General features: G+C 45.9%; 1 protein-coding gene across 1 annotated transcript; it reads right to left on the reverse strand.

The window, feature by feature from the left end:
- LOC103369874 (alpha-1B adrenergic receptor-like) lies at positions 1 to 12,747 on the reverse strand. Its single transcript, XM_008298715.1, has 5 exons — positions 12,736 to 12,747; positions 11,699 to 12,013; positions 9,567 to 9,960; positions 555 to 676; positions 1 to 291 (listed from the first exon to the last, which is right to left on the reverse strand). Exons 1-5 carry the CDS (start codon positions 12,745 to 12,747, stop codon positions 1 to 3), a joined length of 1,134 nt encoding a protein of 377 aa, XP_008296937.1.
- Positions 12,748 to 12,945: the final 198 nt, after the last annotated feature.

Genomic DNA, 12,945 nt, shown 5'->3' on the forward strand with positions numbered 1-12,945 from the left:
TCAGTTCGTCGCGCTCCTCCCAGAACCCTGAGCGGACGGAGACCGCGGGCTCGGCCGTCCCCCCGCCGCCGATCCGGGGAGGAGCTCTCTGTCGGCGGGGGCGGAGCTCCAGGGCGGGGGGCGGAGTCTGGAGGTGACGCAGCGGGGGCTGGGCGTGACGGAGGACAGCGTCTGCTGGCTGCCGTTCAGGAAGGACGAGTTGTTGGAGCTCTGGTGGCTGCGATGGTTGAAGTTGGTCTGGAAGCCGGGACGCTTCCTCCTCCAGCGGCAGCGCAGGATCCGGATGAAGGCCTGGAAACACACGAAGACACACACACAGACACACACACAACAACACACACAGACACACAACAGCAACACACACACAGACACACACAACAACAACAACAACAACAACAACAACACACACAGACACACAAACATGTCAGCAGTTGCAGCAGCTGTAGTACTAACAGTGGTGACAGCGGGGGCAGATGGTGGGGTGGTACTAGTACTACTAGTACTGGTGGTACTGGTGGTACTGGTGGTACTGGTGGTGCTGGTGGTGTTAGTACCTGCTTGAACTCGCGGCTGTAGCAGGGGTAGATGATGGGGTTCAGACAGCTGTTGAAGTATCCCAACCAGAAAATGACTTTAAAGAAGGTTTCAGGAGGACGCAGGCTGCTGTTGAAGGAGCCTGCAGACACACAAACAAACAAACAGGTAGCAGTAAATTCTTCTGAACCAGCAGCATGTCTGTTAGACCCGATCCCCACTAGACTGTTGAAGGACGTCTTCCCTCTAATAAATGCTGCAGTATTAAATATCATCAGCTTCTCTATATCAACAGGCTGCGTACTGCAGGCTTTTAAAGTAGCTCCAATAAAACCACTGCTCACAAAGCCTGCTCTAGATCCAGGTGATCCAGCTATAGGCCCAGATCCAACCTCCCTTTATTTCTGAAGCTAATTATGTAATTTATCTGCATGTAAATGGTTTGTCTGAAGAGCTTCAGTCAGGATTTAGAATCCATCATAGAACAGAGACACACTGCTGAAGGTCACTGACCATCTTCTTATAGCCTCAGACAGTGGACCAGTTTGTGTACTGGTTCTGCTGGATCTCAGTTCTGCATCTGATCCAGTGGATCACAGCATCTTATTACAGAGACTGGAATGTTTACTGGACTTAAAGGAACTGCACTGAACTGGTTTAAATCATATTTATCAGACAGATTCCAGTTTGTTCATGTTAATGATGGTTCTTCCACCTGCAGTTAGTTATGGAGTTCCACAGGGCTCTGTGTCAGGACCTATATTATATATTTATCTATGAAGCCAAATGAAACCAACCAGCTGGTCAGACTCCAACATGTCTGAAGGACATAAAGACCTGGATGACCTGGAATCTCCATTTAAATCCAGACACACTGAGGTTCTTGTATTTGGCCCTAAACACCTCAGAAACACACTCTGGAACCAGACAGCTGCTCTAGATGGCATCGCCTTGGCCTCCAGTTCTACTGTACAGAACCTTGGAGGTATTTGATCCTGGTTCGCTCTGAGTCTTGTTTGTTTGTTTGTTTGTTTAATCTCCTCCTTCAAGGTTTTTTGGTTCCTTCCCACAGTCGGCGCTAAAAGGGACTCAACAGGTAACTTAGGATTGTTGGGTTCATGAGTCCACGAGGTCTGGATCTGGTTTGTTGAACTGGTGATATATGAATCAGATTTAATTTGATTGGATTTAAAATACAGTTAAAGATTAAACAGCTGGTTTACAACGACTGCTTTAGACTTGATGTTTTAGATGTTTGTTTGGTTTTTTTTTATTATTTTTTTTTTATTTTTTTACGATATTATATATATATATTATTCTTTTACAGGGTTCAATATTCTGACGTCTTTTAATAAAATGTTGGTTTTATTTATGTTTGTTTAAATTTATGTATGTTTTATACAATTGTGTATTTTTTTAAATAGTTTCATTTAAAAAAAAACATTTGCAATTTTTTAAAATTTATTTTACTTAAAAAAAAAAAAAAAAGCTTTTCAATATGTTTAGACTTCTGTACGTAGAACGTTTCCTCCAAGCAGCAGAGTGAGTTCATCATTTGTCAAATGTCTCTGATTCCAACAAACACTTTTACTTCCTTAAAACGTTTCACTATCTCAGTAAAACGATGGAACATCTGAGCAGAACCCCTGGTGGTAGAAAGCCCGGAGCAGATCTGTGGATCAGAACTCAGTTTGTTCTTCTTGTGTCTCGTCCTGTTGGAGCCTCTGGTTCCTCTGCTGAATACGACCTGATGCCAACTAAAGTCACCTGCAGCTGACTCACTGACTGTTTCACCCCAAATTAAATAAGAACATTTCACCGCATTTAATAAAATGTGAGGAAAAAAAACTATAACATGGCCCCAAAATTTAAAAAAGTAAAAAATAAAAATGCTCCAAAATATTCAGAAAAGGTTTTTTTTTTTTTTTTTTTTTTTTTAAAGTGTCACAAATACTAAAAAATATAAAAAGGCAAAAATTAAATCTCCAAAATATTAAAGAATAAAAAAGTTTTAATAAAGCGTGAAGAAAACAAAGGCTCCAAAAATCAACACAGTAAAAAATTTATGCTGAAAAATATTCATGAAATGTCCAAAATTATTTCAGAAATGTGCAAATGAATGAATAAAATACAAACATGAGCATAAACAAAGTTTATCGTCGGGTCTGATGTGTGTCGGTGGTTGGACTTTGCTGTGTGGCTACTTCGGAGGACTTCCTTCAGGAGGAGAACGGAGCTTTTCATGCCGTTGCTGCTTTTCACTCCAGATCAGGTGTTAATCTGCAGACAGACGCTGAGCTCTGGGTTCGGGTTAATTTTTTAAATCCAGGCTGCTGTTTGCTCTGCTGAGCCTCTCGTCCTGCCTGCTCGGGGTCTCCGAGGTTCTGACCTGCAGATCTGCAGCATGTCGGAGGATTTCGGTGGATTTGGGAGGATCAGCGGCTCCTGGGCAGGTGGATTATTTCTCCCTGAACATGGACTTGTAAGGCCTCGGGCTGCAGCCCAAGACTATATATGAAGAACTTTGCAGCGACACCTGCCCACGCTGCACCTCCGTCCTGCTCAGACCACGTTTCTCCAAGTTTGGAAGAAGCTATTTTGGTTTAATAGAGGTTTGGGTTTCTGAGCCTCGCTGCAGATTTTAGATATGAAGTACTTCTAAACAGTCTCTCTTCTTCGTTGGTGGCTTCGTCCTGCTGCTGGTGGAATAAAAACTGTCCAGCCGACTGAAACATCGTGACACGAGCTGAGACCAGCATCGTGTTCTGGTTGTTCAGCTTGTTTTGTGGTCGAGTCCATTTGCTGTCTGCTGAAGCTCAGAGGAGAAACATGGACGTTACAGATAAAACAATGACTGAAAACCTCCTAAAGACACAGAAGAAGCGACGACCAATGTCTGTAACCTGCAGAGGAAACAATTAAAAAGAGCTGGAATGACACGTCAGGTTTTATCCTCCCAAAATAAAGCGTCTGCAACAGATCCTGTAGAACCAGAACCTTTCTCCTCCTGGTTCTGATCCTGTAGAACCAGAACCTTTCTCCTCCTGGTTCTGATCCTGTAGAACCAGAACCTTTCTCCTCCTGGTTCTGACCAACAGGAACCATTCAGAGAGCTTCAGGTGAACAGCAGCCAGAGTTTCCTCAGAGAGACTGAAGGAGAATCCAACCTGCTGGATCAATGAATAGATGCAGCACGGATCAGAACCAGAGACCAGAGGAGCCAGTTGGTGGAGATGCATTCATCTGATGGTGGAACATCTTTCTACAGCAGATGAGCAGAGAGGAGAAGTCTGGAGACATGGAGATAGTTCAACTCTGCAGGATGTGGAGACGACATGAACACAGAGACACAAAGGAGACAAAAATGTCTTAAAGAGACGAAACGACATAAAATGACAAAAACAACAAAACAAGAAGGAGACCAACTGAGTTTATAGAGGCTGTAAAAATGTGAAATATCGACAACATGTGGAGACAAAATGACGACAAAGACAAGACAATATGGCAGAACCAGGACACAAGAAGACCAAAACAACCTGCAGGAAGATGTTTAGTTCAATAGAAATGGCTGTAAAGCGAAGGAACCTCTGAACTGCAGCTTCCTTTGGGATCAATAAAGTGTGTAAAGAAGGAGGAAGCACGGCCGAAGCAGCAGGTCTGTCCATCAGCAGCCTGAAGCCTCTCGCTCTCCAACCTGCTTCAGCCGGAGCAGCTTCGGTTCGTCATCGCTGCTGAGTCACTGAGGACGCAGCGCAGATCATGACTCAGCACAAAGCAGAAGCTGCACGGGGCAGCGACTCAGCAGTTAATAGAGCGAAGCCAGTGACCTCCAGCGACTCTGCAGCTTTAATCATGACACGATAAGAACCGAGCTCCAGTTTCACCATCAGACAGCTGGTTCTGAACACATCTAGTGATGATAACCGCTGATGCTGGATGCTGATCAGAAACATCTTCCACTGGCCGAATAACCGATGAGATCAGTGAATATCAGGAACATTCGCTAGATTTAATGATGGCAAAGGACGGATCACAGAACTGAACAGATCGGGGAGGATGTTTGAGACTCTTCCATGAGTTCATGAACGCCTCGTCATGTCAGCTGCAGCCGCTGGAGGGACGACACCTGAGGAGCGCTTCAGCTGCTGCAGGTAGAAGATCAGAGGAACTCACAGCAGCATCGGTTCTGCCCTGAAGGTCTAAACCATGAGCTTCAGTCGTGGACTTTTGCAAAGATTCTGCAGAAGATTGTGTTGCTCCTTCCGTTGACTGTGATGCTCCAGAATTCATTCATTCATTCATTCATTCATTCATTCAACCTTTTCTACCCTCAAAGTGCATCAAGGCCTCATTAACGAGCTGCAGTCGTGATAAAAGCCGTAATAATTTTCTTACACTTCTTTCTGTTCGAGCCGTTGTGAACATGACCAGGTTTTATTTCAGTTTGTCAGAATTAAAATGATCACAGACCAATAAGGTTCAATGAGTTCTGATGCTGCTGCAGACGTCAACCTGCTGGTGATTGTTACGCCACAGGTCTAATGTGAGCAGGGCAGAAGGTTTCAGTCCCTGAAGGCAGCGGTGAGACGTTCAGGGTCCGACTCCAGGTCCGACTGTCGGTACCTTCAGGCCGGTAAATCCTCTGATCGCTGCTCTGTTTCTCTGAGCTTTGCAGGATCAGCTGATATTAAACCTCCTCTTATGAAGCCGCTGTGGTCGGAGGGCGGCTGAAGCCAGAGGGATTGTGGGGGAAGTTCATTTGTGATCTCCATCAGTAGCTCTGAGCCGAAGCTTACAGACGAGTCAAACGTTAAAGACGGTCGGAGCCTTTTTAGGAAATCAGGAACTTGAACTCCTTTTTCACAGCAGCGTTCCTCAGATGTCTGAAAGTCATAAAACACTGGATTCCATTTGTTCATCTCCGTGATCAGCTCGTAACACGTTTAGTTCAGCCGCTGGTTGGTCTGATCTTTGTGGTTCTTCAGGTGTCAGTAAAGTGAAGAACGGTTCCTTCTCAGGTCAGTCAGAGATGCTCTTTGGGTGGATTTTCCAATTTAAGACTTCAGAATGACATAAAGAATTGTTGGACTTTCTGCTTTCAGACGGTTTGTTGAGGAATTCTGGAGGAGGATGATGAACCGACACAGAGAGACTCAGAGGGTTGAAAAAAGGTTCATCAGCATCCGACCAGAGGAACACAAAGACAGTCCGGCGTCTTGAGAGGTGCAACAGATCTACATGAGGTCAGGAACCTACAGAACCTCTGGAGATCGGTACACATCTGTCAGAGGAGGCGTTAAGGGTGAAAGTTCAGTCCCATCTCTGGAAGCTTCACCCCAGAGGAGTGTAGGTGTTCCTTCACAAGCAGCACATCTCCAGTGGTGGTAACATCTGTGGACCCCTGAAACATGTTGGACATGATGGTTCCAGGTGCCTGCTTTTATTTTATTGAACTAGTTTTTGTAAAACAAATATTAAAAGCTGTTGTTGTTTTACCTTTGGTTTCCTCTGTGACACAAACAGACATAAAACCACCACAATGTGACACAGAATCACTGTAACGACATGAAATGTGACATAAAATCATCACAGAAACACGTAAAGTTAACACCATGTGACAATAACACCACAAGAACAACCAGACTGTAGCTGCTTCTGTTATTTATGTAAAGTAATTGAAGAGGACGTTTTTTTATTTTTGTTCTCTGGTCTCTGGTTCTGAGTCCTGCTGACAGAATCATCTCTGAGTTCTCCTCCTTCTTCATGTTCTGGTTCCTCAGAGCTGCAGGACTTGATGTTGAAACATGAACCTCAGTGAAGGACCATGAGACAGGAGATTTAAAAAAAAAAAAAACAGCCTCATAAATATAAGCTGTGGTTCTGGGACTAAATGGCTGACCAATGAGACGTTCTGACTCGGTTCTGTCGTCAGCTTCAGTTCTTCCTCTCGACTTCCCGTCGGCTGAATGGTCCTCAGCTCCGGCCCGTGGCAGCAGGAATGTCTGGCGTCGCTCCACCGTCCTTGTTGTGGGAAATTCATCACAGAAAGTCGAGGAATAACAAGCAAAGCGCTGCTGCTGATTGGTCGGCGAGGACGACCCGAGGCGTCGCTGCTCGGCACAAATATTCAAAACATGACGAAGCTGAAAGGATGTTTTCTGTGAAGACTTTCTGGAGACCGTCGCACTTCTACCCCACAAACTCTGGTGTCATCACTCCGGCCCCGAAACACACATCCGGTTCCTCTTCACGCCATCTTCAGTCGGAGTTTCTGACAGTCGGTCGGGATCCGATGTTCTCCAACAAGACGCTCAGTTTGAATAGTGAAGCATCTGGCAGGTTCAAATCTTATCAGAAGTTTGAATGTGATGGTTTGAGTCAGTGGCTGAGATCATTGGGAGGAAAACACACCCAGCTCCGTCCTGACTCTCATCTCACACTGAAGCATCTTCACACTTTTATTTTCTCTCTCCGCTGTGCACCAAAGGGCTCCGTTGTTCAGCTGAGTTGTTTTATCTCGTTACACCAAACATGACTCATTACTGTGAAGCTGAAACCAGTTTCCAGATAAATGTGCTTCCACTTCATCTAAAGCAGACTGAAGCTACTTCAGGTGAAACGTCAGAGCGCCGAGCAGGACTGAACCCACATCAGAACCCGGTTTCACCTCCACCCTCCTGCAGCCTGCCTTTGTTCTGTTTCATTGTCTTTGTAATCTAGCTTTTCAATCTGTTGCTGGACTTTTATGCTCAACCTTTATGCAGTTTTTCTGAATTTAGTGAATTTTGTTTCACTGCACCACAGTTTGTTGAAGACGTCGACCAGCAGCTGTTCGACACTCAGACACATTACTAGTATAAACTAAACACTGGTTATTTTTGTTTCCTCTGCAGCTTATGAACGTCTGTAAAAGCCCAACACGATGGCAGCAGCTCAACAACCTTCTTTTTTAGTGCAAAGTTTCAGTCGTGTGAATCCCCCGACAGCCGGCAGGACCGTCTGATCACAAGTCTGCAGTGTGAACTTCTGCACATCACGCTGGAGGACGTGTCCAGGTCAACGGGCCTCTGTGGACCGGCGTGAACGTGGAGCAGGAAGCAGAAGTGACGATGCCGGTCCACTTCAGCCTTCAGGCCAAAGAAGCAACCGCACAAAGAGCCGCGACCGAGCCTCACACGAACGCCAGATCCACCACCAGCAGAATGAACAAACTAAAACCACAAACCTCCTCAAACAAAACCGTTGTGTTCTGCTCACAACAGACACTCGGCTTCACCCACTTGTTCCCGGTGTTGCCATGGAGATAACAGGACACAGCGTTTGGTGCACGAATGTCTAAATGACAGACAGCCACGGTTCTGCAGATCTGGAGAACATGTACTGTTGTTTATATTCCACTGGATGCTAATGCTAGCTTAGCCCTATAACCTGTAAACAGATGTAACACTGATAAAGCTCATCTAACACCAAGAAAGGCTTTAATCAACACCACTTCTCCTCCCAGCCACAGCATGCACCCCGAGAAGGAACGAGAACATGACCTGAGGAGCGTCCACATCATCTACAGACAGAACCGTGTTCACAACGGCGCTATCAGCAAACACATCTGAGTAGGTTAGAGGAGGCTAAATCTCTTCTCCGTAACACCTCCTTCAGCTCTGGTAACAGCATCTTCACAGAGCTGCTGGAACCAACCTGAAGAAGAGCACCAGGAAGCTAAAGCAGCTACAGGAGGAAGACTGAGGAACCTTTAGATAGCAGGACATCCAGCACATCACCATCCACAGGACCAACAACCTCCTGACTCCAAGAACTAAACTGCTTCTTGTAGGTGGAGCCAGCAGCAGTGAGGCTGAGCTCAGATCAGCTTCCTACGCTCTTCACTAAGCTCTTCAACCTCTCTGTCCACATCCAGCATCACATCCTGCCTGAAGTCTTCAAACATCTTCCCATCAGCAGCTGAATGACTCCCATTGGTCACTATGAAACACTGAGATGTGATGTTCTGGTCCGACAGCCTCCCACCTTCAGTCGCCACCGGTCTTCAGAGGATGCTGCTCTTCACAGTGCACTGACCCACCCCGACCACCAGGGGAGCTGTGTGAGGAAGCATCCATAGATACTTCAGTTCTGCCTTCAACACTGTCATCAGCGGACTGGTCTCTAAACGGAGGGACCTTCACAGCCCTCCTGGATCAAAGACCTTCATACCAACCAGATGGTCAGAACAGAACACCAGCTCTGCTCCACCATCAGCGCTGTACGTACGACTGCACGTCCAGAACTCCAGCACCATCAGTTAGTTCAACACCACTGTGGTTGGACTTTTCTCAGGAGGAGACGACTCCAGAGATGAAGTCCAAAGACTGACGTTCAGAGAAGAACCTGGTTCTGAACTCCACAAAAACGAAAGAACTCATCATGGACTTCAGAATAAACCAAACCGACCCTGATCCACTAACCATGAATGGGAACTGTGTGGAAGAGTTCCTGCCCTCAGTTTCCTGCTACAAACACTGACAAAGATCTTTCCTGGACCACCAGTACCTCAGCAGCAGTGACGAAGCAGTGACTCAACTTCCTGAGAAAGAAAACACCTGCAGGATCTTTCTAGCATGAGGACCCTCCAGAAGATCATCAACACCCTCCAGAGGATCATCAGCTTCTCGCTGCTTTCTGTAGAGGACTCTCTCTGGCTGCCTCAGGAGAGCAGCAAACGTTCTGAAGGACCAGTCCCATCCTGGACACTATCTGTTGGACCCTCAGGTAGAAGCTCCAGGTCCATGAAATCAGACAAACAGACTGAAACACAGCTTCTCATCCAGAACCATCAGAGAACTGAACAAACCCTCTCACTGTCTGGACCTGAGCACCTATTAATGATCAAGGCTTTCTGCTGGAGCTCCGTGGATCACCATGACCTGGAGGCTGATGTTCTACACAGACGTGTTCCCATCCAAGCAGCTCCTCAGAAGTTTAAATGATCATCTATGAACAAGCTGTGTTTCGTACATGTCGGTGTGTGAACGTACCGATGGGCAGAGCCAGGAAGAAGGGCAGCCAGCACAGGATGAACATGCCCACCACCACGCCCAGCGTCTTGGCCGCCTTCTTCTCTCTGGAGAACTTGAGCAGCTTGACGGTTAGCGTGCTGCGAGCGTTCGAGGCTCCGCCCCCTCCGGCCTTGGAGGCGGGGCACAGCTCCTGGATCTGCTGGTTCTTGCAGTGGATCCTCAGCGTCAGCTCGCTCGAGTCCTCGGCTCGCTCCTTCATCACGCCGGCCTCCAGGTTCTTGGTGGTGCGTTTGGCCACGACGTAGACTCGGCAGTACATGGCGAGGATGACGGCCAGAGGGATGTAGAAGGAGCCGAGCGACGAGAAGAGGGCGTAGAAGGGCTCCTCGGTGATCAGACAAACGGTGTCGTCCTGCAGAGACATATAAACATGAACATGGTTAAACATCTCCAGCGTGTGCAGCCGCCGTGTTTTTGGTGACATCTGTGGAACCTCAGAAGGAACAAATGATCCAAAGAATTTTTATTTTTTTTGTCTAATCTCCACGGTTCTGAGTCCTGCTGACAGAATCATCTCTGAGTTCTCCTCCTGCTTCATGTTCTGGTTCCTCAGAGCTGCAGGACTTTAAACATGAACCTCAGTGAAGGAACACGAGACAGAAGCTGCTCAGAGTTCAGAGGATTCATGTGTTTTCCTGCAGACATTAAATCAACATGATTTTAGATGCACAGAGTCTCTGAGCAAAATGAGAACACTAACTTTCATCTTACGCGACTGTTCGTTTTGGGCCCAGTTCTGATTTATTGGACAGCATCATGTGTTTCTAACCGACTACAGCTGTAAATAACTACAAGCTGCAGCCTCGACTGATGAGCAGCCTTTTAAGTTTTAAATGAGAACTTGACTTTCAACAAACAAAACACAATTAATGTGTTTCTCATCAAAACACAATGAGATATTTTCCACAAATCGTGTCGACTATTACATTAATCAGTTTGAGTGCATTTTAAATTAAAAATAATCTAAGTTCTGTGATTTCTTCTCCTTCGGTGTGAATGCTTTCTGGTTTCTCTCCTCTGTGACAGCAAACTGAAGCTCTGTGGACCAAACGAGGACTCTGATCCTCATTTTTCACCTTTTTCTTTTGACATTTCAGACCAAACAGCTGACTGACTCATCCAGAAACAGTCACCGTTTCCGGTGCGATGATGGCCGTCGTGTTCAGCTGTGTGTGAAGTCGTGACGAAGCTGTGACCTTCCTCACATCGACACATGCAACCAACAGAAAGATCTTTTCTTTGAACGATCTTCTTCTGCAGCAGTTTTAGACGACGGCTGGACGACCAGCGCCACCTGCTGTTCGTCTGGCCAGCCAGAAACAGACACTATTTCGTGTTTGAATTTGCATTTTCTCACATTTTGTTTTCTCCTCGCAGGTTATTCAGGTCTGTGTCTTTACAGCATTTATTCTGGTGTTTAGCTCCAGCAGCAGTGGTGCGTTCAGGCGCCTCTGGTGTCTACAATACATGTAAATGATGATGTCTGTGTGAGTCCGGTAACATCAGACGTGTCCCTGTTAACGACAGCCTGGACGGATTGAAAAATCTGCTCTTTTGGATCTGATTGGTTCCATGTGACCAGTAACAGCCAATCAGCACCGAGGGATAAATGTCGACGCATTCTTTTAGTTCAGCGTGTGAAAAGGAAACGAGACGGTTGAATAGTTTTATGTGTATTCTGTTCGGCTTGTCTGTGCTGCTTTGGACTTATTTAACTTTATTTATTTCATTTTATTCTTGTGCATTTTATTTTTAACACATTTTATTTACCTTTGTCTGTAAAGTCATATAAAGTAGATATAATCGATGTCCTATGTTTCATTTTAGCTCATTATTGTGTCGTACTTACATCTTGTTGCTGTTCTTTCCATTCACTGTGTTTCTAATGTTTTTCTGACACAAACTTTTATCTGATATATTCATAGAAACTTTTTCTGACGTTGGATACCAATTTTGACTACAAATTTTGTCTATAAACCAGTCGCGGATGTCACTGATTACTGATCATCAGTTTTGGCCCAGAGCGTCTGCAGGTGATGACCTGCTGCAGCGGTGCATGCTGGGTAGCGGTGCATGCTGGGTAGCGATACCTGCGACGGCGGCTGCTTCCAGCCCAGCAGCGGGCCGATGGAGATGATGATGGCGAGGATCCAGACGCCCAGCATGGCGAGCAGCGCCCGCTTCTCGGTGACGATCATGGGGTACTGCAGCGGGTAGCGGACGCCGATGTAGCGGTCGATGGAGATGACGCACAGCGACATGATGGAGGCGGTGCAGCACAGCACGTCCACCGCCGCCCAGATGTCGCAGAAGATGCGACCGAACACCCAGTAGTCCAGCACCTGCAGAGACACGACGCACCTGAGTGTCTCTGGTTTCACACCTGAGCTGATCGATCCAATAATCTGGTGGCGGTCAGCTGTCCGATTAATCGCAGACTACCTCGATACACGATGAATCGGTTCGAGTGAGTTTTAAAGAAATAAAACCTGTTAAAGCTCTCTGACTGCAGCTTCTTCAGTGTGAATATTTAAGTGACACCCTGAGTCCAGAACTACAAGCTGCTCAGAGGACATAAACCACAAATCTGAACATGTTTAAACTAAACAAAGATTAAATCCAACAGTCGCTGATCAGCTGAGCTCATTAAAGCTCAGAGCTGCCAATCATCAGTCTTCAGATACTCTGATCACCAGCTGATGGTTTTATTAACAACAGTCTGACTGCAGCGTCTCCGATGTGAATATTTCACTGACCAGGACAGCAAACAGAAGATCTTTGGACAAAACAAGACATTTGAGGAAAAGCTGATCCACATTGTCGCCGTTTTCTGACACTTCAGAGACCGAACAGCTGATCGATTTACCCACAACATGATCAGTAATGAAAGTAATCATTATTTGTGGTGGTATTTCAGACAGACCAACGTGGTTTAGAAGCTGTCAGGACCATGTGTTGATGTGATGAAGCTCATAAACATCTCTGCTGTATTTCTCTATTCTGTGTTTTTTATGGAATATAAATGATCGTTTGCTTGGACGTTATTTAAACAAACGGACTTCTTCTTGACTTCCATCTGTTTCTGCCCATGTTCACTCCCTTCATTCCTGCCAGAGCTGCAACTAACCATGACTGCCATGATTGATTATTGTCTGGATCAATCAGCTGTTTCACCTAAAATGGTACAAAACGGTTAAAAAGAAAAAAAGAAACAAATGTGCATCAGTTTCCTAAAATCTTTAGTTTTGTCCAAAGACCTTCAGTTTGACAGAAACCAGAACAATTCACATTACAGGAGAGTGAAGACTGGTTTTACTGATTAAAGACAAAAATAATC

Source organism: Stegastes partitus, unplaced genomic scaffold (genome assembly GCF_000690725.1).
Source record: "Stegastes partitus isolate 25-593 unplaced genomic scaffold, Stegastes_partitus-1.0.2 Scaffold1343, whole genome shotgun sequence".
NCBI lineage: Eukaryota > Metazoa > Chordata > Actinopteri > Pomacentridae > Stegastes > Stegastes partitus.